Genomic DNA, 20,715 nt, shown 5'->3' on the forward strand with positions numbered 1-20,715 from the left:
AATCAAGTTTTTTCATCACAAACAGACTTTCTGAAACCCATTCCAAGTAAGACTTATATCATGAAGACGCTAGAGAAAGTGGGATTCATGTGCAACTATACAAATGTCAGTACATATGCCCGATGTTTGCATATTTACAGTAACAGGTCATAGTGTCCGATTTCTCCTTCAAAATTAGGTCATGAAAAATACAACCTGTTGTTGTATTTGTTCATGTCCAAATTCTTCTCTTCTTTTTCATCCGTAAAGTGGGTATCGTTTTGAAGCTTACCATTTCGTCGTTATTCTTTCACTTTCATTTTGTTCTATGTAACTTTTAACGGAACATTTTTAAAGGCAAATAAACTGTAAAGAAATTACACTATTTCTCAAGGTCGAGCTGCAATACACATTGTGCAACTTCAAAACTAAGTACACAGGTGTCAAGCCAACATAACTATATTTCAGCCACATCTTACATTACAGGTGTATTGGTTAGAACTAGTTGCAAAAGTTTGCGATTCGAACAAAAATCGTTGGGAATTCGACTGAATGAGCCCAACTTACTACCGGTTACTATATTGTAACAACTACAGGATCCCAAAAGAAACAACACACGATAGATGGGGGAGGGTCTATACTTTATTAAACAGTACACCAAATCGACGATGAAATATGGCAAACGGGTTTGACCCCCAAAAAAACTAAAGGGTACCTATCTCGAGTGGAATCATCTCCATCAAACACGGTCAACTTTGAAACCTCGTTTCTCCAACAAACACCACCGGTAATGTACATCTACGACCTTGAGCGTGACGCCGGCCCTTCTTACATCTCACATTAACGTATGACAAGGAAACACTTACGCAAAGCGGAGTTACAAGCGAAACAGTAAACAGTAGCAAACTCTCGCGGATTCTCGCGGATCACATTACCTTGGAAAAGAAGCGCGAGATTTAAACGAGATCTTAGAGAGAGCTGCGCAGAACTGATGCGCACAGCGGTCTGCGGTTCGACTGCTGAGGTTATGGTTACTTGGCAAACTGCATAATATTAAAGCAATAATGCTTCTTTGAAGAGATATTTAGAACATCCGAACAATTTCGTGTGTACGAAAGTGCAAATATATGGCTGGGGTCCATTTGGACCCCAGACGGTCTCAATCAGACTTCCCCTTGTTATTTTTATAGACTTGTCCCGATCTCCAAAAAAATTTTAGGAGAACTTGAAGAAGAGGTTTATTGACAAAGTCACGGGAGGAATTTTTTTTTCGACTCAAAAATTTTCAAATAGCACATAAAAATATACGCCTGGGGTCCAAATGGACCCCGTTCGGGTGTTTGAGGGTTAAGTTCACTTTTTTTTCTGAAGTAGTTTCTTAGAATAAACTTATTGTATTTCTCACTGTACAACGATGGCAACAATGACAATGTAAGCAATACAGTAAGTCTATTGTACAACTGTCAAGCAGTAAAATTCATTCATCCATTCTAACAATAGTAGTCAGTCTGTACTTAAGTCAGTTTTCTTCTATCGGAAGTCAAACCTCACAAACCTCCGCAACGTCTGTTTATACCTTTCTATCTCTGCAGCATGATCACTGGCTCCATCGTAGATGGTGAGAAAGTCATAACCGTCCTCAGTGTAGAAGCTGTCAAACGTGAGGCGAATGATGCTTCCTTCTGGTACAGTGATCAGCCACTCGCAGTTCTTATTGTTGCCATAGTTACCGGGATAGTTGGGTGACGTCACAGGGCCTCCAGAAGGAGCCGTCAGGCTCCCTCCACATCCGGTGGCGCTGGTTCCTGTGGAATGAGAAATAACATCACCAGGTGCAGGTAACGTCACGTCACAATGTAAGCGTGCAGATAAGCTATGTTTTATACAGATTTACCGGGTCTATACCTATCAGTATACACACGGTATGGACTTAAATATTGTGTTTACTTATTTACTCTTCCCTTTCTTCTCATAGACTCTATGCTTCTGACTGGAGTAATGCTTCTCGCCCCTATTCTCAGCCGATGCAGGTGGCACTGAGGGGAACCGGGACGAGCTAAGAGGGAGATACAAACTCAGCCACGTTTGAGATTGTGTTCTGGCCGCAAAAGCGCCACCTACATCGGCTACATATAAAAGCAGGACTCTAGTCAAAAGTTCTGAGGAAGGTAATAGACATCCAAAGGCGAAGCAAGGTAGCAGGGATCCTTGGTTGTGTAAAGAAAATCCCAATATCTTAGCTTCAAATGCCTTCAGGAACTTACCGGTGTATATGGCTATACAGTAAACCACATGCTCTAACCCTAATGTGAATTATTTATTTTTGTTTCATTTTAGAACACAGACAGCATAGAGGCTCATCGCAAATGTCATAAACATCTATCAGTTCTGTCAAAAAATACCTTAATTGTTAAAGTTGTTTCAGTGATGTGAGGCGCAATCGCTCGCCGTTGATGGCAAGTGTCCACAGTATGAATGTATGAATATCCAGGAGCGTATTAGCTGCCCATGATGGTGCACGGTATTTCGATTTGTTCACTTCAATTCAAAGTTTATTGTCTCAAAATCTGAAAATGTAGGAATACTTTTCGCCCACCTTGTCTTGTACTTTTTGCCCGCCTTGTCTTGTTCACCCAAACGCATTAAATTTGGAGTCTGTGGACGATCCCATCCATAGAATTTCCTTGCTGTTGCAATTGTCTAATTATGAACTCCATGTTCCAACAAATCATGAATGCCATGTGGCTGACCTTAAAAACATCTCTGATCATTGGGTGACTTTCCTCCTAACGATTTGAATTGGGTTAACTTTATTAAGACCCCTCTATTTTGGTCATCCTGGGGATAATGTACTTCTCAAACTTCAAGGCATTAAGTCATTAAAAAGCCACTTTGAACATGATGATCAATGTTACCTTTGTACGCATGTATACCGTAAACCAGAAGTTCTAACCCTAACGTCAATAGTTTTTATTTTTTTATTTATTTATTTATTTGGCTTACAAAGAAGCCAGGGTGTCCCAACTAGTCAGAGACTATTGTTAAGGGACACCCTGGGGAGTAGGAAGAAACGTTATACATACATAAAAATACATATTACAATCCAAATACAATAAGAATAATATTTGCTTACATTTATGAAATACATATTGTTTGAGTGGTAGAGTCCATGTATTTACAAAGTTGCCGACTCGGAGATAATATGTACAACTGTTAAGTCGGGAGGTGACACAAATGTGATGTGTAGTTAAGTAGAATATGGATCCCCGAAGGAGTTCCATGCTTTAGCTTTAAAAGAAAACAGTGTACGGGCCGATTGAATGTCAACTGAGAGGGAGTTCCATAAGAGGGTGGCTCTGTGGAGGAAGGCATTCTGTGTTTTGGAGCTTTTGGGGATTTGTACACAAAGATTATTTCCATTTCTGAGGGGGTATCTGGAATGTATGGCGGATGTCCTGGTAACAGGTAATAAACTAGCTAGGTGGGGCGGGCAGTGACCATTCTTCAATTTGTACAGAGTGGTTACTGCGTGAACCTTACGACGGTAAGTAAGTGAAGGGAGGGCAACCTGAGAATAGAGAGATTTGTGAGAGGGATAAGGAATCCCGTGGTGTCCACTTATCACTCTGGCTGACCGGTATTGGACCGATTCGATGGTCTTTTGATCACGCATGGTGAGACCACCCCAGACGATGTCAGCATATTCTAGAACTGGTCTGACAATGATTTTGTACAGTTGTAGTAGTATGGTCTTGGGCACCTTTTTCGAAGGGCGCAGAGCATTCCAGCAGTACGTCTTGCCTTGTTTGTCATGGCTTCGACGTGTGCAGACCAGGTGAGTTTACTGGTTAGGGTCACACCCAGGTGTTTGTGACTGTGGACAATCTGTAAGATGGTACCGGCTAAGATGACCGGGGGGATCCTTTGTGGGAGGGGGCGGGTAGTGAGAAACATAACTTTACATTTGTCCCTATTAGCCTCTAGTTTCCAGTGTTGTAGCCACTCGGAAACTGTTGCCAGATCTGTGTTCAGTGAGTCTACAACTGTGTTGATGGAACGGTGAGCTACAGTAAGAGGAGGTGTCATCTGCGAACAGATTCGCCTCACATGTTGTACATCTAGAAGGTAAGTCATTAATGTATAAGATAAGAGTGTTGGGCCTAAGATAGAACCCGTGGGGGACGCCAGCAAGGGGTGTCTTCCAGTCGGATGTTGCGCCGTTGACAACCACCCGCTGACGTCTATCTGTAAGGTAGCTGCAAAACCACTCTAGGAGGGACCCCACGGATTCCGTTAACCTGCTAGTTTGGCCAGAAGACCATGGTGCCAGACTTTATCAAAAGCCTTTCGCAGATCCAGAAAGACGCAACCAACCACCTCTCCTTTGTCCATAGCTTTTGTCCATTCGTCCACAAGTCGGACCAGTTGGAGAGTAGTGTTGTCGTACGCTCGAAATCCGCTTTGGTGTTTTGTCAGCATTGGGCGAATGTGGTCATTTAAACGTTTGTTTACAAGGTTTTCCAATACTTTGGGGATACTGTTCAGAAGTGATATTGGCCTGTAGTTGTTGAGGGCATGACGACTACCTCCTTTGTGGATAGGTGTCACGTTTGCTTCCTTCCATCTGGAGGGGACTTGCCCGAGTGAGAGCGACATGTTAAACAGGTGCGTTAAGGGTCGAGAGATGGAATCCGCTACCCGACGCAAGAGGTTAGGAGTAATGTCGTCTGGGCCGCAGGACTTTCCAACTTTAAGGCTGAGAAGTTGCTGGCGGACTTCGTCCACTGTTACCTGCAGTGATTCCAGGAGTGTTTCAGGAGAGACGGGTGGGACAAAGGCAGAAGAAGGATCATCTCTGCCGGGTAAGTCGGTCTGCTGGACAAAAAAGTCATTAAGTGCTGTAGCCTTTTCTCTAGGTGAGTCAAGGATGTTATTTCCCAGTTTAAGTGCTGGAACGCCAGTAGAGGCTTGTCCTAGAACTGTCTTGGTGTACTTAAAGAGGCGTCGTGTGTTTCCGCCTTCGACGTCTTCTAGGACTTCCTTGAGGTAAGTGGCTTCAGCTCTTCTTGTTAGAGCAGTGACTAGGTTTCGTTGGCTCCGGTAGGATGACCAAGCTTCTGCTGTGTTCTTCTGCTTGGCTTTAGAGTGTAGGCGATGTTTTTTACGGATCGCACTTACGATTTCTTTGTTGCCGTTAATCCAGGGTTTTGCAGTTTTTTTGTGTTGGGACAAGTTTGTGGGGAATATGCTTTTTACAGAATTTAGGGGAACATATTATACCAGGAATCCCATACATCATCCATTGAATCATAGTCAAAGTTTAAATTCCACGGGGCATTATTAATGTTTTCACAGAGTGTTTCGAAATTTGCTTTTTTATACAACCAGACAAGCCTTCTCCCACAGGGCCGTGTAGCTTTAAGATTTAATATAGCAAAGGTTGACAAGTGGTCCGAGTCCCCGAGGGGTGCCATGGTGCCGGATTGGTTGCACATCGCTGGGTGGGAAGTGATGATCAGGTCTTGTAGGTTGCCACCACGGGTAGGCTCAATAGTTTTATTACCTTCGCCAAGAAGGTTATGTTTTCGTAGGCGTTCGTGTGTCTGTGTGTGTGTGTGTGTGTTTGTGTGTGTGTCAGCACGATAACTCAAGAAGGCTAAAATGGATTGTCTTGATATTTGGTAGGTGAATAGGTCTTCATGAGACGTGGAACTGATTAAATTTTGGGCCCCTAGCGGCTTGTTATGGTACTGCAGCTGAACTTCCGGTTTTGATATCTCGTGATCTAGACATGCTAGGGTGACTAAATTTGGATGGTAGGTAGCTCTTGTGCTGGGGAAGAAGTGATGTGAGTTTAGCCTCCCTAGCGGCTTGCTCTGGAACTGCAGGGGCGTTAGTTGAAAAATATTTAAAGGCGGATAACTCTAGAACCGATTGATGGATCGTCGTGATTTTTGGCATGAAGGTAGCTGAAGGGGTGCTTAACATAATAATATTATAATTATGCATATATTAATGTAATTTGCATAATTAATGAGGAAATTCTATAAATCAGCTGGATTCCATGATAGGACTATTCAAGCTTGTGACATATGTAATTAAGAACGGCAGAAATACAGGCAGATATCGATTATGCAAATGAAGACTTAATTTGCATAATTAATGAGAAAATGTTATATTTACATAGTGGTAGCTGCCTGGAATTTCATACTTGGGATATTTGAAAGTTATGTGAAGGTGAACATAATTAAACATAACTTATTCAAATAAGGACCTTATTTGCATAATTTATGAGGAAATGCTATAATGGCATTCTTTGATAAGATAAGACTGCCTTCTGGTGTAGAATATGTTTAGCAGATATAATTGATGCAAATATAGGATCCTATTTGCACAATCAGGGGGATTAATCTATAATTTCTTACTCATAAAGGCTAACATCATTTGGCGAAGGTATGAGATCGTGGAACTCTAGTTCTTTATATATTACCTCCACAAGTTGGTGTGGCACCACTCCAAGTCCCGTTCGGCTGGCAGGTTATATTAGCAGCCCCCCTCAGCGGATACCCGTCCATACAGGTGTACCTGACTGTCTGTCCTGATGTAAAGTTACTGTTGTTATCCCTGTTCCCATTGGCCGGCACACCGGGATCCCAGCATTGACCTGCAGTACTGCCTGGAACAAAACAATGTAAAGGTTTGGATGTCCTTCCTTCGTCATTTATCATTGATCTACAATTATTTGTACATTTGCATTATTTTATTTATTAATGCTCCACTTTCCATACATTACATAGATTACAAATTATAAAAGTCCTATTGTGTATACCAATGCAAATTACCTTTAGTTATTACCTTCGCCAAGAAGGTTATGTTTCCGGTAGCGTTTGTGTGTATGTATGTATGTATGCATGTTTGTGGTTTAGCACGATAACTCAAGAAGCTTTTAATGGATTGGAATGAAACTTGGTAGGTCGGTAGGTATAATTAGATTTTGGGCCCCCTGGCGGCTTTCCTAGGTACTGCAGCAGAACTTCGGGTTTCGATATCTCGTGATCTGGACATGCTAGGGTCACGAATTTTTGGTGGTAGATAGCTCTTAGAATAGGAAAGAAGTGAAATGAGTTTGGGCCCCCTAGCGGCTTGTTCTGGAACTGCAGGAGCATTTGTTGAAAAATTTTCGAAGGCGGATAACTCAAGAACCGGTAGACGGATTGTCATGATTTTTGGTATGTAGGTAGTTTAAGTGATGCTTGACATAATCGGATTGCAATTATGCAAATCATGAGCTAATTTGCATAATTAATCAGGAAATTCTATAAATCTGCTTTGTTCGATTATAGAACTATGAAACACTTGGCATCTACTTGAGAACGAGAAAAAACGTCTGAGGATATAGATTATGTAAATGAGGATCTAATTTGCATAATTAATGGAATGTTTTTATAATTTCATAGTTGTGACTGCTGGGAATTTCATACTTGCCACATTTGGAAGTTAGGAGAAGGTGAACGTCAATAAACATAATTTATTCAAATCTTGACCTTATTTGCATAATTTATGAGGAAGTGCTATAATAGCCTTATTGTTAAGATGAGGCTGTCATTGGGTGGAGAATATGATCAACTTATATAATCCATGCAAATGAGGCTCTTATTTGCAAAATCCATGGTTGAAATTGTATAATTGGTCAACCGCTAGGGTTAACATCATTTTGCGAAGGTATGAGATCGTGGAACTCTTGTTAATCATGCCAATTGAGCGTCATTTACATAAGTTGCAATTTGTTCGCATCGTCTGGACCCATCATGGACTAATCATATACCAAAAACTGCCACAAACACATTTCATACTAACCAGCATACTAAATATGATATCATTGACCTTGTTGATTTTAGAAGTGTAACCAAAGATCTTACTTGTGTAGTTGAACTGGAACCCCTGACGGCTGACACTCCTATCAGATGTAAACCTCAGGAACAGCGTGTTGGATGTGCTGATGATGGGGCTAATTTGCGATCGGTAACCGGTTAACCTAGACATTATGGAATAATAAGGAAAATCAATATTTGACGCACAAACACGATGGTCAGATTTGGGCCCAAAAGTCCCACTCCGCTACTATGGAGATCGAATCCCCCGAACCCGCGAATCTTGTTCGATATGACGTCATTCGAATAGAGCGGGCGTTCGATCTGGGGTTACCCGCGGTCATTTACAGTAAAGCCGCTACAACCGGCTACTTCAAGCCCTTTTTTACTTGGGAACCACGGAACAGGAAAAATCCACCTTTCCACAAATATGAACCGTTTTCAAAACATTACATCTATGCCGTGATTTTATTGTGGATATGTAACATGTAACGAAGCTACTGCCGTCATCGTGGGTGACCTTGAAGGTCAGAATTCTTGTTGACGCTGTTATAAAATCCAGGTCCCCATATCCAAGTGTCATAGCACGCGTGCAAACATGGTATTTTAACCATTCCCAAAAATCACTCAAATTACCTCATTGAGGGCTTGTTTGGAAGAGCAACGATTTCCGCAGATTTCTGTCTTAGGGATTTTTAAAATATGGCCGCGATTATGAATTATCGGTATTTAAAGTTAAAACACTGCGTTTTTAGCTCTTCTTTTGACTGTAAGTCGAGTTTTAGTTAAAAAATAAAAAAATCCTAAGACAGAAAGTTTAAATTTACTGTAATATTTCTGAAAAAATCCAAAAATCTAACCTTATTTTCAATTTTCGGGGCCTCTTAAAATCAGTTGTTTGGTTCTCGTGAACCCTTTTTGAAATCCGAAATTGATCTCATTTGAAAGCAAATGTACACAAAGTGGAGCAAAGGCAGTGCAAGAATAACATATGAGGTAAACAAAATCACTTATTACATTTTATTTTGACGAGTATTTACTCTCCAATTACTTTTGTTTATTTTCAAATTTTACCCGTTGCCCCCGGGCCGGCCTGGGACTCCCGCGCGGCCACGTTCGAACGCGTTCTGTAACCCGATACCTCCCTAGTAATGCGACTTTTAGCCTAGCAACCGACCGCCGTGAAACTATTGTTATATTGCCAAGTTTAGGGTAGTTATCGTTAGGCCACAGCAAGTAAATTTTATGGATGACATCCTCCGCAGACTCCAAATCCAATGCGAGCGGGCGAAAAAAAAACAAGGCGGGCCGAAAAAAACAAGGTTCCTACAATGTAAAATTTTGACTCAATCATTGTACAAATGGTTTTGACTCAGTAGGAACCTCACATATACACAGCCAGCATCACATATCACTGCATCAAATTAAGAAACAAAACATTAAATCTGAGCCTTTTCTTGTCTCCTCTCTTCCTAGTTATCTGCCATCCACCTTCCAGCATGGCAACAGACATCTTTGTCCATTTCGGCATGTTGACCACTGTCAGAGTGCAACAAAATTTCTTGTTTTTTTTTCCAAAATCAGACGAAAATTAAGGCGCGCGCGGATGTCATCCATAAAATTTACTTGCTGTGGCCTTATGAAGAGTAAATTCAAGCGTGTAGAGTAGCTTGAATACCCCATGTTGATTGGGCATCATTATTACTTCGTGTAGATTTGATTCAAGGAACATAAAAGGTATAATTTAAGTCCTTATCATGGGTCATTTATGTTTTTCCGATCTGATTAGAAGTTGTAGTTCCAGTGAGATGTTTATTTTTAACCTGACTAATACCTTTGTTGTCAGATGGCGCAAAGCCTTTACAGTTAACATTACCAAATTAAGAATCAGTTCGCACAAAGCTGAAAATAGAAAAAGGTGGCTATAGTCATATACCAGTTACCGGAGAAAAATGTCCCTCGTGTCAAGAAACTGTTGAAGATGAATATTAAATTCTTAATGACTAATTTGCCTATACTACAGATAAACAAAATGAACGAAACACATGTTAAAGCTAGTAAACCTTTCCCAAAGACAAACACAGATATTTTTAATGTACTGAAGTCATACCCCCGACCCCAAATATATATATTTTGATGTTTTCAATATGTCTGAACGATTGTTATGTGATATTTTACTTAGAGGATTACCTGATTTATACTATGATACAAACTGTAATATCTTGCTAACCACTCAAACTTATATTGTTGACACCAAACGGTTTGTACTCGATTGATTTATTATATAGCCTACTAAACATTTCTTTGTACTATTTAACGACCCATCCCACCCACTTGCTGTTCTCTGTTTTTGTTATGTATTGTAATTGTATTCTATGTTTGGTGGTGAGGCTAAAATTAGCTATAGCTAGAGTACCTCACCACCTTGTCTTGTATTGTCCTTGTTGAATTTGCAAATAAAAAAAAAATATATAAATATATATATGTAGTGCCTTACAAAATTTAGAAAGTACTGTAAAACGCGTAACACACATCTTGTCAATATGACGTTTAAGTTCATTTTTTTTCTGAAGTAGTAGTAGTAGTAGAATAAACTTATTGTATTTCTCACAGTACAACGATGGCAACAATGATAATGTGAGCAATACAGTAAGTCTATTGTACAACTGTCAAGCAGTAAAATTCATTCATTCATTTTAACAATAGTAGTCAGTCTGTACTTAAGTCAGTTTTCTTCTATCGCAAGTCAAACGTCAGAAACCTCCGCAACGTCTGTTTATACCTTTCTATCTCTGCAGCATTATCACTGGCTCCATCGTAGATGATGAGAAAGTCATAATCGTCCTCAGTGTTGAAGCTGTCAAACGTGAGGCGAATGATGCTTCCTTCTGGTGCAGTGATCGACCACTCGCAGTTCTCATTGTTGCCATAGTTACCGGGATAGTTGGGTGACGTCACAGGGCCTCCAGAAGAAGCCGTCAGGCTCCCTCCACATCCGGTGGCGCTGGTTACTGTGGAATGAGAAATAACATCACCAGGTGCAGGTAACGTCACGTCACTATGTAAGCGTGAAGGCAAGCTATGTTTTATACAGGGTTACCGGGTCTATACATATCAGTATATACACGATATGGACTTTTAAGTATTTAAAAATATTGCTTTTACTCGAGCTCTTTCCCTTTCTTCTCATAGATCCTATGCTTCTGACTGGAGTAATGCTTCTCGACGCTATTTTCAGCCGATGCAGATGGCACTAAGGTGAACCGGGACGAGGGGAGATACAAACTCAGCCATGTTTGAGATTGTGTTCTGGCCGCAAAAGCGCCACCTACATCGGCTACATATAGCGGCGAAAAGCAGGATTCTAGTCAGAAGTTCTGAGTAAGGTGTCTGATAGACATCCAAACGGAAGCGAGGTACGACGAATCTCTGGTTGTGTATACGAAAATCCCATTATCCTAGCGTCCAATGCCTTCAGCTACTTACCGGTGTACATGGTTGTAAAGTAAACTACATGCTCTAACCATAAAATAAATTTAAATGATTTATTACTTCCATAAACAATGGTGGTGTTGTTTTTGGCGTATCTGTGTGTGTCTGTGTCTGTGATTGTGTGTGTGTGTGTGTGTGTGCGTGCGTGTGTGTGTGTGTGTGTGTCTGCCTCACGGTGTGTGTGTGTGTGTGTGTGTGTGTGTGTGTGTGTGTGTGTGTGTGTGTGTGTGTGTCTGCTGTGTGTGTGTGTGTGTGTGTGTGTGTGTGTGTGTGTGTGTGTGTTGTGCTGGTCAACTTAAGTAATGACCCTGTTATGGCTTGTCTGCGAACCCTTTCATGCCATGTCAGTACTTATTGGAAGGGACTTTAATGCTATGATAGGGGGTATATTTACTTTAACAACACCAAAAAACAAATCGTAACAAACAGTATGTTGTTGATTTTATCCATCAACACAAATTTTTAATTTGTAACACCTCCTTTCAGAAACCCAAGAAAAAGCTGTGGTAATGTAACTTCGCACAGCTTGACTACTGTCTCTACAGAAGGATGTGAAGAAATAGCGTCAAGGACTGTCAGGCGTAAAACTCGTCCAATCCCATAGGAAGTGACCACAGTATCGTATCCACAATACCCCTAACTGTCTGTGCCTCCAAAATTCCTTCTCGCAAAAAAAGCTGAATTTAGGAGCCATAACAAAAAATGAAATCCTAGTTATTAAGATCGACATTTCTATTTCTCCCACTGAGCGTCCAGAAAACCAAAGGTCATACAGCGAATTTATGAGAATTTGCAATGAAATCTCAACAGTTCCCCCGTAAACAGCCCGGGGACACCGACCCAGTGGATAGTCCTGAAGTTTCCCTGGCAAGACAAGCCACTCTTATTTATTTATTTAAATTGCAAACAATACAGTGCAATACAGTGGAAGCCCTGGCAGCTGAGCTGATGTCGGGCCCCACATTGTGAAATACATACATACATAACACAATAAAGTAACGAATCACATACCCTGCAATCCATAACCTAGGCTAATGCATTGTATACAAAAAAGTAATAATAAATTAGTATGGTAGGAGGCCAGAGGTCATTCAAAATATATAATATTTACAAACATATATTATTTTCAATATTTACAATGTTGTAGGAATAGATGGAAGGACTAAGAGTTATGTAATTAGAATCGGTTTGTTGATGAAATGTAAGTGTGAAGAGCGGCCGAAAGGTTTTGATCTGTAAGAGGGTCGTGACCTGGGTAACCGTTGAGAAGGATGTTTGTAGAGAGAGGTCGATCTGTCAGGCGACGTACTTCGGTGGCAAGTATTTGCCGTGCGTCCTCGTACAGAGGGCAGCTGAGGAGAAAGTGTGCAACCGTCTCAGACGTGGCTCCACAGCTGCAGCTCCGAGAGGTGAGTTTGAACTTGGCGAGGGTGGAGTTGAGCTGGGACCAGTCAAGACGTAGTCTCGTGGTGAGGATGTTGTTCTGTCGGTCACCTAGCCTTCGGTACTTCTGATGATGGCGGGTGGACAGTATGTGGGCCCTGCACCTCTGTCTAAACTGGCTGTAAGAGGCAGATTCCCTCACCTCCGACGGGAGACTATTCCAGAGTCGCGTAGTGTACGGAACGAAGCTGTTCCTGTAGGTGGCCGTTCTGCAAAAGGGCACGTGCAGGTGTGCGTCGTTACGAAGCCGGACTTGGAGTTGTCTTTGGCTGTCTCTGGTGGTAGGGATCAGCACCTGAAGGTGGGGAGGAACTGAGCCAGATACTAGTTTGTACATGATGAGTAGTCTGTTGTAATCTCTTCTAGCTGCTAGGCTGTACCACTCTAGCTCTTCTAGTAGCTTTAGTCGAGGTGTACGAGCCATAGCACCTGAGACAAGCCGTCCTGCCTGATACTGGACTTGCTCGAGTGTCTTACAGGCTGTGGTACCGATGTTGCTGAACAGGACTGAGGCGTACTCCAGCTTCGTGCGTACAAGGGTGTTGTAGGCAGTTTCCAGCGCTTCACGAGGCAGTTTTCTTTGCAATTTGCTGAGTAGGCCTAGTACCTTGTTTGACTTGCTGGAGACATTTTCAGCGTGTTCTTTCCACCGCAGTGTGTAGTGCATCGTGACTCCTAGATGTGTGTAGGTAGTTACTTCTTCAACCAGTTGGTCGGCTATGTAGATTGGGGGGAGCTTGACTTTGCTTTGGGGAGATCTTATACACAAGCCACTCTTCGTTCTTCTGTCATCATCTTCTGTAAATAAAGTCCAAGCTCAGCCCAGACCCAACTTAAAAAGACATGATTAGAGCACAGACAACAGAATTAACAGAATATTTTAAACCTTTGAAGTATGCTCTGAATGTATCACCTAAAAAGTTGTAAATTGATCCGCGAGTTGGCTGGAAAGATATATGGAGTCTGGAGTCATATTTGTCCAGGGGGAAGACAGACTTAAACACACAACACGTGGAAAAACCATGTTAGGCAGATATCCAAGAACTAATAGAATGACAGAAAGCCAGGAGTCACGACCGGTTGTTCTGTCCGTTTCAAGTGTACTCTAGGATATAAATGTATGATAGCGATTTCCCACGAAAACCGGCCGGGGACCCGTATGGCGCAAAAAAAGCGCGTTGACGTTTGTTAGGCGAGCGAACACTCCGAAGACTTTAAAAACGAAACAGACTAGGGAAACAAATATCATTCGGCCCGAATTTACCGACAACAACACATATGAATACGTACACACAAATGAATCAGTGTGTGTGTGTGCACATACTCATGCATGTGTAAACAAATCTACAAATGTAAGTAACACCCAACAGATTAATTTTGGACAAAATATTGCACTTTGGACAAATGTTTGTAGCCCTTTACAGCTCATACCTACAAAGTTCATATTTTGTGAAAACCTTCCCTGGCACCTAACGAATCGTAATGACACCCAGTGGGGGTCGTCACGCGTCATTTAAAATTTGAAAAATCTGAAGATTTTCTGGAATCGGGGCATCGGGGGGCTCCTGACCTTGGCGTGCATTCGTCAGAAGCGTAAGCTGGTTAGGAGCAGTCCAGGTGACCCCAAACACACCTGGTAACCCTCACCTAGCATCAGCGTGCTTAAATAGTCATGTACATCGTAGAACAAGAGATATCTCATTTGGAGCCCAGGAGACCAGCCAGGATACAAGGATAAAGGAGTAACGAGCGGACCAATGTGACTGAGGGCTGACGGCGTCTCAGTTGGGGAAGCCAATTTAAAAGCAGCCTCTTTTTCATCGTCTATCAGTGAACTCACTACACGTCCCTCTGGGCGTTTGCTCCGGACTTTCTGCCCATACCTTTAACCCTTTCCCGGAAATCGCCCAGTCAGTTAGGATAGGGTACTGTTGACATGAAAAGTAACCTGATGTTAGTTAATTGTAACCCTCTTTCACATACAAGCCTTTTCTTATACATATTAATAGGCTTAGGATAGAAATTTATAGGACAGTTGTGTGTAGACACCAGTTTCATGTATTGGAAATTTAGTTGTCTTCTGTGAGGAAAATGTTGCGTACTTTTGACCTTAAAAAACATATAATGTAGGGTGGCAGCAACGTTCTTCAAATATTGATAATCAAGAAATTATATCAATGTGACTCGATGATATATTCTTTCAAATTATTAGTCAGTAGAATGGGCATGATAATGCTTGAGTCTAATTGTCCTCACACCTTTTCTGTGAGGCGTAGCAAGCCATTTTAATTCACTGTAAATTGTAGCCAGTGGCTTCAATTCTATATGTCTTTCATAACAGTGTCCTAGTTCAGGAGACTAGTTTTGCCATGAAAACAAGAACATCCTAAAGAAGTCACTTCTAAAGCCTTATACATTACAACAACTTGTTGCCAGCCTCCCTGAATTTACCGTTAAGCATTGCCAAAATCCCCCATGTGTTAACAGCATGCATTCCATGCAGCCCTCTCGCATGTGATTAATAAACCATTAACATTACATGTTGCAAGGATGTACATGTACCTTCTGAAGATCCTGTTATTGTGCATGTGTACTGATGGATTACAGCAGCCTGGTTACCAAACTTATTTTAGCTTCTGAGTTTTATTCGTCCTCTCGAATTGGCTTGGACTACACTACAAGAAAGGATTCATTAAATGACATATCAATAATACATCCAAGCAGACGGAAGCCAAGTTGTCAGGCTTGCGATGTCAGGAAAATGTTTTGTTTGAACTTAATGTCAGGGGCGACATGCAAAGTTTTAGATGTGGGCAGAATACTAGCTACTGTAAATGCCTATCGCTATTACATGTACCTATCAGTCATAAATTGCCCAGAAACTTAAACGGAGAGGAAAACTCATACAGCAGCAAGATGAAGAAGACCAAGAACATGCCACACTTCAGGAAAGGCTGATGGAGTTGTGCTACAGAGCCAAAACACCATGGGTGTCCTCCTGGCGATGTTTGTAAAGCCATCACCGTCTAGAAGTCAGGGTACATAGAGAACTCTCACCAAAGAAAGATGATTTGATGCAAACATGCGCCCAACAAGCTGGACCTATGTATCAGCTTTTAATGTTAGCCTGGGTATAACATAAAGCCCAAGCATACATGTAAACAACATATACACATGTATTCTTGATGCTATAAAACATATAAATTTTACTAGTTAACTTTTTAGTGCATGGTGTGTTATACACAACTGCACCAAAAACGTGGACAAATTACTGCCACATTCATGATTTATCACCGGGACAAACATACTTCAGATCAGATCAGATTAGAATAAGAATCTTAAAACACTTTTCATCTAGGTATAGGTATACAAAGATAGGATTTGTGCATTGTCACCATCAGTTAGGATGTCATACCTCCTTTCCAAAAGTCATCCAATATGCAAGGAGTTTATATACAATGTACATGTCTCTAATGTCTCTTCTGGCTATTGTTCTGCACTGAAGGGGTAGTTCTAGTTGTTGCTGATGTAATCAAGCTTGAAAAGTGATCACTTGTTAATGGGTTAATGTTGATGGGTTTTTAATGGATTGGGAGGGAATTCATTTAAACCACCCCGCCCACACTGAAGGACAGGCCATGTTGATTCAAATTGTTCTGTAGAGGGCTGGTCAGCTTGCCCACAATCCTTGAAGGCACAAATCTAGACCAGATGTTCCCCAATCAGATGCATGTGTTCCACTTACAGTATCTTCTACACTGCTGTTCGGACGGTGATTGAGACAGATATATGTTATGTACGCTGTAACTTTTGTATAACAAAAAAAATATTAGCTTGTTCAGTGCATTCAGACACTTAAGTTAAACATTTTTTTGTACTGAATGATTTCCATCTGTAGTGTATGGACACACTACTCTCCAAGCAGAGGTTTAATGGTTTTGGCTCATTTTTGGAGTGTTTTTAGGCTTTTTTTAATCAGAGATTCTTTTTCACACTGAATTTTTTAACGCCCACCCAGCACACACATGTACAATATCTATTATCATGTGCCAATATCCTCTACAATCATGGAGCTTTGATGAAAGCTCCTTGCAGCCAAAGTGACAAAACTGGCCTCAGACAATTTGCCAATGCATCATCAAAACTAAAAAGTCTGCACCATACACGTTGCTGCATGTGCAATGAGTAATGTGTTCTACTAAGCCTGTCTTGTCTGGTCTACTCATATCAAATCATGCACCAGAGGACCCCTGCTGAAATCAGTATTGACACAAGGGAACCTGCCTGGAAGCCCCATCCCGACAATTAATTATCCACCTTTGACTATTTGGAATTTTAGGAGTTGTACAATGTAGGCTTGTAGTGACGAATGACTTGCTTGGGTTAAAGAAAGATGAAGTCCTTCGTACTTATTGAACTAAGGAAGATATGCAATTTGTGAAGTGAATGATTCTTTTCGAGGGAAGATCAGCCTGAGTGACCTAGTATTAGTACATCAGCCGATTGTGTATGTGTGTGTCATGCACCAGCTCGTGAATAGATGTGTTAAAAGCCGAGTTGTGTGTATAAAGCGGCTGATTGTGTATGTGTGTCGCATGCACCAGATTGTAAGTAGACGTGTGAAAAGCCGGGTTTTGTGTGATTCTGTATGTCTGTTTTATGCACCAAAATTGTGAGTAGATGTGTGAAAAGCCGAGTTGTGTGTGTACAGCGGCCGATTGTTTACGTATGTGTAATGCGTTTGTGAGTGGATGTGTGAAGAGCCGGATTGTGTGTGATTTTGTATGTGTGTGTCAATTGCACCAGGTTTGTGAGTAGATGTGTGAAAATCTGAGTCGTATGTGTACAACGGCCGATTGTGTATCTGTGTTTCATGCACCAGGTTGTGAGTAGAAGTGTGAAAAGCCGGGTTTTGTGTGATTCTGTATGTCTGTTTTATGCACCAAGTTTGTGAGTAGATGTGTAAAAAGCCGAGTTGTGTGTGTACAGCGGCCGATTGTTCACGTATGTGTAATACACCAGCTTGTGAGTGGATGTGTGAAGAGCCGGATTGTGTGTGATTACCTCCATGACATGTCATGGGGGTTATATTTTCCGTTGCGTTTATCTGTCTGTCCGTCTGTCCGTCTGTTGGTCAACAAGATAACTCAGGAACGCCTGGATGGATTGGTTTCATACTTGGTGTGTTGGTAGGGTTTGGTGAAAAATGGAAATGATTAGATTTTGGGCCCCCTAGTGGCTTCCCTTGGTAATGCAGCCTAACTTCTGGTTTTGATATCTCGCGATCTGGACATGCGAGGGTCATGAATTTTGGATGGTAGGTAGCTCATGTCCTCGGGAAGAAGTCACGTGAGTTTAAGCCCCCTGGCAGCTTGTTCTGGAACTGCAGGATGGTTTCTTTGAAAATCTTTGAGAGAGGATAACTGAACAACCGTTTGATGGATCATCATGATTTTTGGTATGTAGGTAGCTTAAGTGATGCTTGACATAATCGAAAAACAATTATGCAAATCAGGATCTAATTTGCATACTTAATGAGGAAATTCTATTAATCTGCTGTATTTAATATTAGGGCTATAAAACTCTATAGACATATGTTATTGAGAACGACAAGATCATTGGCAGATATCGATTATGTAAATGAAGACCTAATTTGCATAATAAATGGCAAATTGGTACAATTTTATGGTGGTAACTGCTAGGAATTTAATACCTGCCATAATTGGAAGTTCAGTGAAGGTGAACATCACTAAACATAATTTATTTGAATCAGGACCTAATTTGCATAATTTATGAGGAAACGCTAGAATAGCCCTATTTCTTAAGATAACCCTGTCATTTGGTGGAGAGTATGATCAACTGATACAATATATGCAAATGGCCTCATATAATTTGAATATTTGCATTAAAAAATGTTGAATTAGTCAGCTTGGAAGGCAAACATGAGTTGGCAAAGATATGTCAGAGGTCGTGCTTGCATCATAACCAATAAAATCATTCGTTGTCCATGCCAAATGATAAAGATTTCACCAGTGTGTTGCATGTTACTAGGTAGAGGCTATGTGAATAATTAGCAAATAAAAATTTTGCTAATGAAAAGGATTGTAAAAGCAAGCCATTTACAGGTGGCCATCACCATGCGTAAGATTTACGAAAGCAATAAACATGTCATGGAGGTATGAGACTCGAACTCTAGTTGTGTACGAGTATGTGTGTGTCAATTGCACCAGGTTTGTGTGTAGATGTGTGACAATCAGAGTCGTATGTGTACAACGGCCGATTGTGTATCCGTGTTTCATACACCTGGTTGTGAGTAGATGTGTGAAAAGCCGCGTTGTGTGTGTAGTGCGGTCGATTGTGTATGTGTGTGTCATGCACCAGCTAATGAGTGAATAGCCGATTTGTAAGTGTACGGCGGCTGATTGTGTACATGTATGTGTGTTTAATGCACTAGGTTTGTGAGTAGATGTGTGAAAAGCCGAGTGGTGTGTGTACAGTGGCCGATTGTGTATGTGTGTGTAATGCACCAGGTTTGTGAGTAGATGTGTGAAAAGCTGAGTTGTGTGTGTACAGCGGCCGATTGTGTATGTGTGTGTAATGCACCAGGTTTGTGAGTAGATGTGTGAAAAGCTGAGTTGTGTGTGTACAGCGGCCGATTGTGTGTACAGCGGCCGATTGTGTATGTGTGTGTAATGCACCAGGTTTGTGAGTAGATGTGTGAAAAGCCGAGTGGTGTGTGTACAGCGGCTGATTGTGTATGTGTGTCTCATGCACCAGGTTTGTGAGTAGTTGTGTGAAAAGTCGAGTTGTGTGTGTACAGCGGCCGATTGTGTATGTGTGTGTCATGCACCAAGTTGTGAGTTGATGTGCAAAAAGTCGGGTCTTGTGTGTACAGCGGCTTACTGTGTATATGTGTGTTAGCACCTGGTGAGGTTGTGAGCAAATATGTAAAAAGCCGTGTTGTGTGTGTACAGCGGCTGATTGTGTATCTCTGTGTTTAATGCACCAGGTTTGTAAGTAGATGTGAGAATTAGAGCCGGGTTGAGTGTTACTGTGTATTTGTGTGTGTCATGCACCAGGTTTTTTAGTAGATGTGTGAAAGCGAGTTGTGTGTGTACAGCAGCAGATTTTGTATGTGTGTTTAATGCACCAGGTTGTGAGTAGATGTGTGAAGAGCCGGGTTATGTGTGTACAGCGGCTAATTGTGTATGTGTGTCTTATGCACCAGGTTTTTGAGTAGATGTGTGAAAAGCCGAGTTGTATGTGTACAGCGGCTGATTGTATGTGTGTGTCATGCACCAGGTTTGAGTAGATGTGTGACCGTGTATGTGTGTGTCATGCACCAGATTTGTGAGTAGATGTGTGAAAAGCCGACTTGTGTGTGTACAGCGGCTAATTGTGTATGTGTGTGTCATGCACCAGCTTGTGAGTAGATGTGTGAAGGGCCGGATTGTGTGTAATTCTGTACGTCTGACTATATGCACCAAGTTTGTGAGTAGATGTGTGAAAGCCGCGTTGTGTGTGTATTGTGGCTGATTGTGTATGTGTGTCTCATACACCTGGTTGTGAGTAGATGTGTGAAAAGCCAAGTTGTGTGGGTATTGCGGCTGATTGTGTTTGTGTGTGTCATGCACCAGGTTTGTAAGTAGATGTGTAAAAAAGCCGAGTTGTATGTGTACATCGGCAGATTGTGTATGTGTGTGTCATGCACCAAGTTGTGAGTAGATGTGCAAAAAGTTGGGTTGTGTGTGGATGTGAGTAGATGTGAGTAGATGTGTGAAGAGCGAGGTTGTGTGTGACTGTGTATGTGCGTGTAATGCACGGGAGGAAAAGCCGGGCTGTGTACACGTACAGCGGCTGACTCACTCACTCACTCACTCACTCACTCACACACACACACACACACACACACACACACACACACAAAGAG

At 41.6% G+C, this 20,715-nt stretch overlaps 1 protein-coding gene across 1 annotated transcript in view; it reads right to left on the reverse strand.

The window, feature by feature from the left end:
- Positions 1 to 13,452, reverse strand: part of LOC109473201 (tolloid-like protein 2) — a gene marked incomplete at its 3' end in the record, with an annotated part of 15,407 nt that extends 1,955 nt beyond the window's left edge. Inside the window, exons 1-5 of the mRNA XM_019773078.1 lie at positions 13,263 to 13,452; positions 10,633 to 10,861; positions 7,899 to 8,014; positions 6,470 to 6,655; positions 1,556 to 1,784 (exon numbers count right to left, since the gene is read on the reverse strand). Of these exons, the coding sequence (XP_019628637.1) occupies positions 1,556 to 1,784; positions 6,470 to 6,655; positions 7,899 to 8,014; positions 10,633 to 10,861; positions 13,263 to 13,452 (950 nt within the window). The remainder of the gene's footprint in view (positions 1 to 1,555; positions 1,785 to 6,469; positions 6,656 to 7,898; positions 8,015 to 10,632; positions 10,862 to 13,262) is intronic.
- Positions 13,453 to 20,715: the final 7,263 nt, after the last annotated feature.

Source organism: Branchiostoma belcheri, unplaced genomic scaffold (genome assembly GCF_001625305.1).
Source record: "Branchiostoma belcheri isolate BF01 breed outbred unplaced genomic scaffold, Haploidv18h27 scaffold293, whole genome shotgun sequence".
Lineage (NCBI taxonomy): Eukaryota > Metazoa > Chordata > Leptocardii > Amphioxiformes > Branchiostomatidae > Branchiostoma > Branchiostoma belcheri.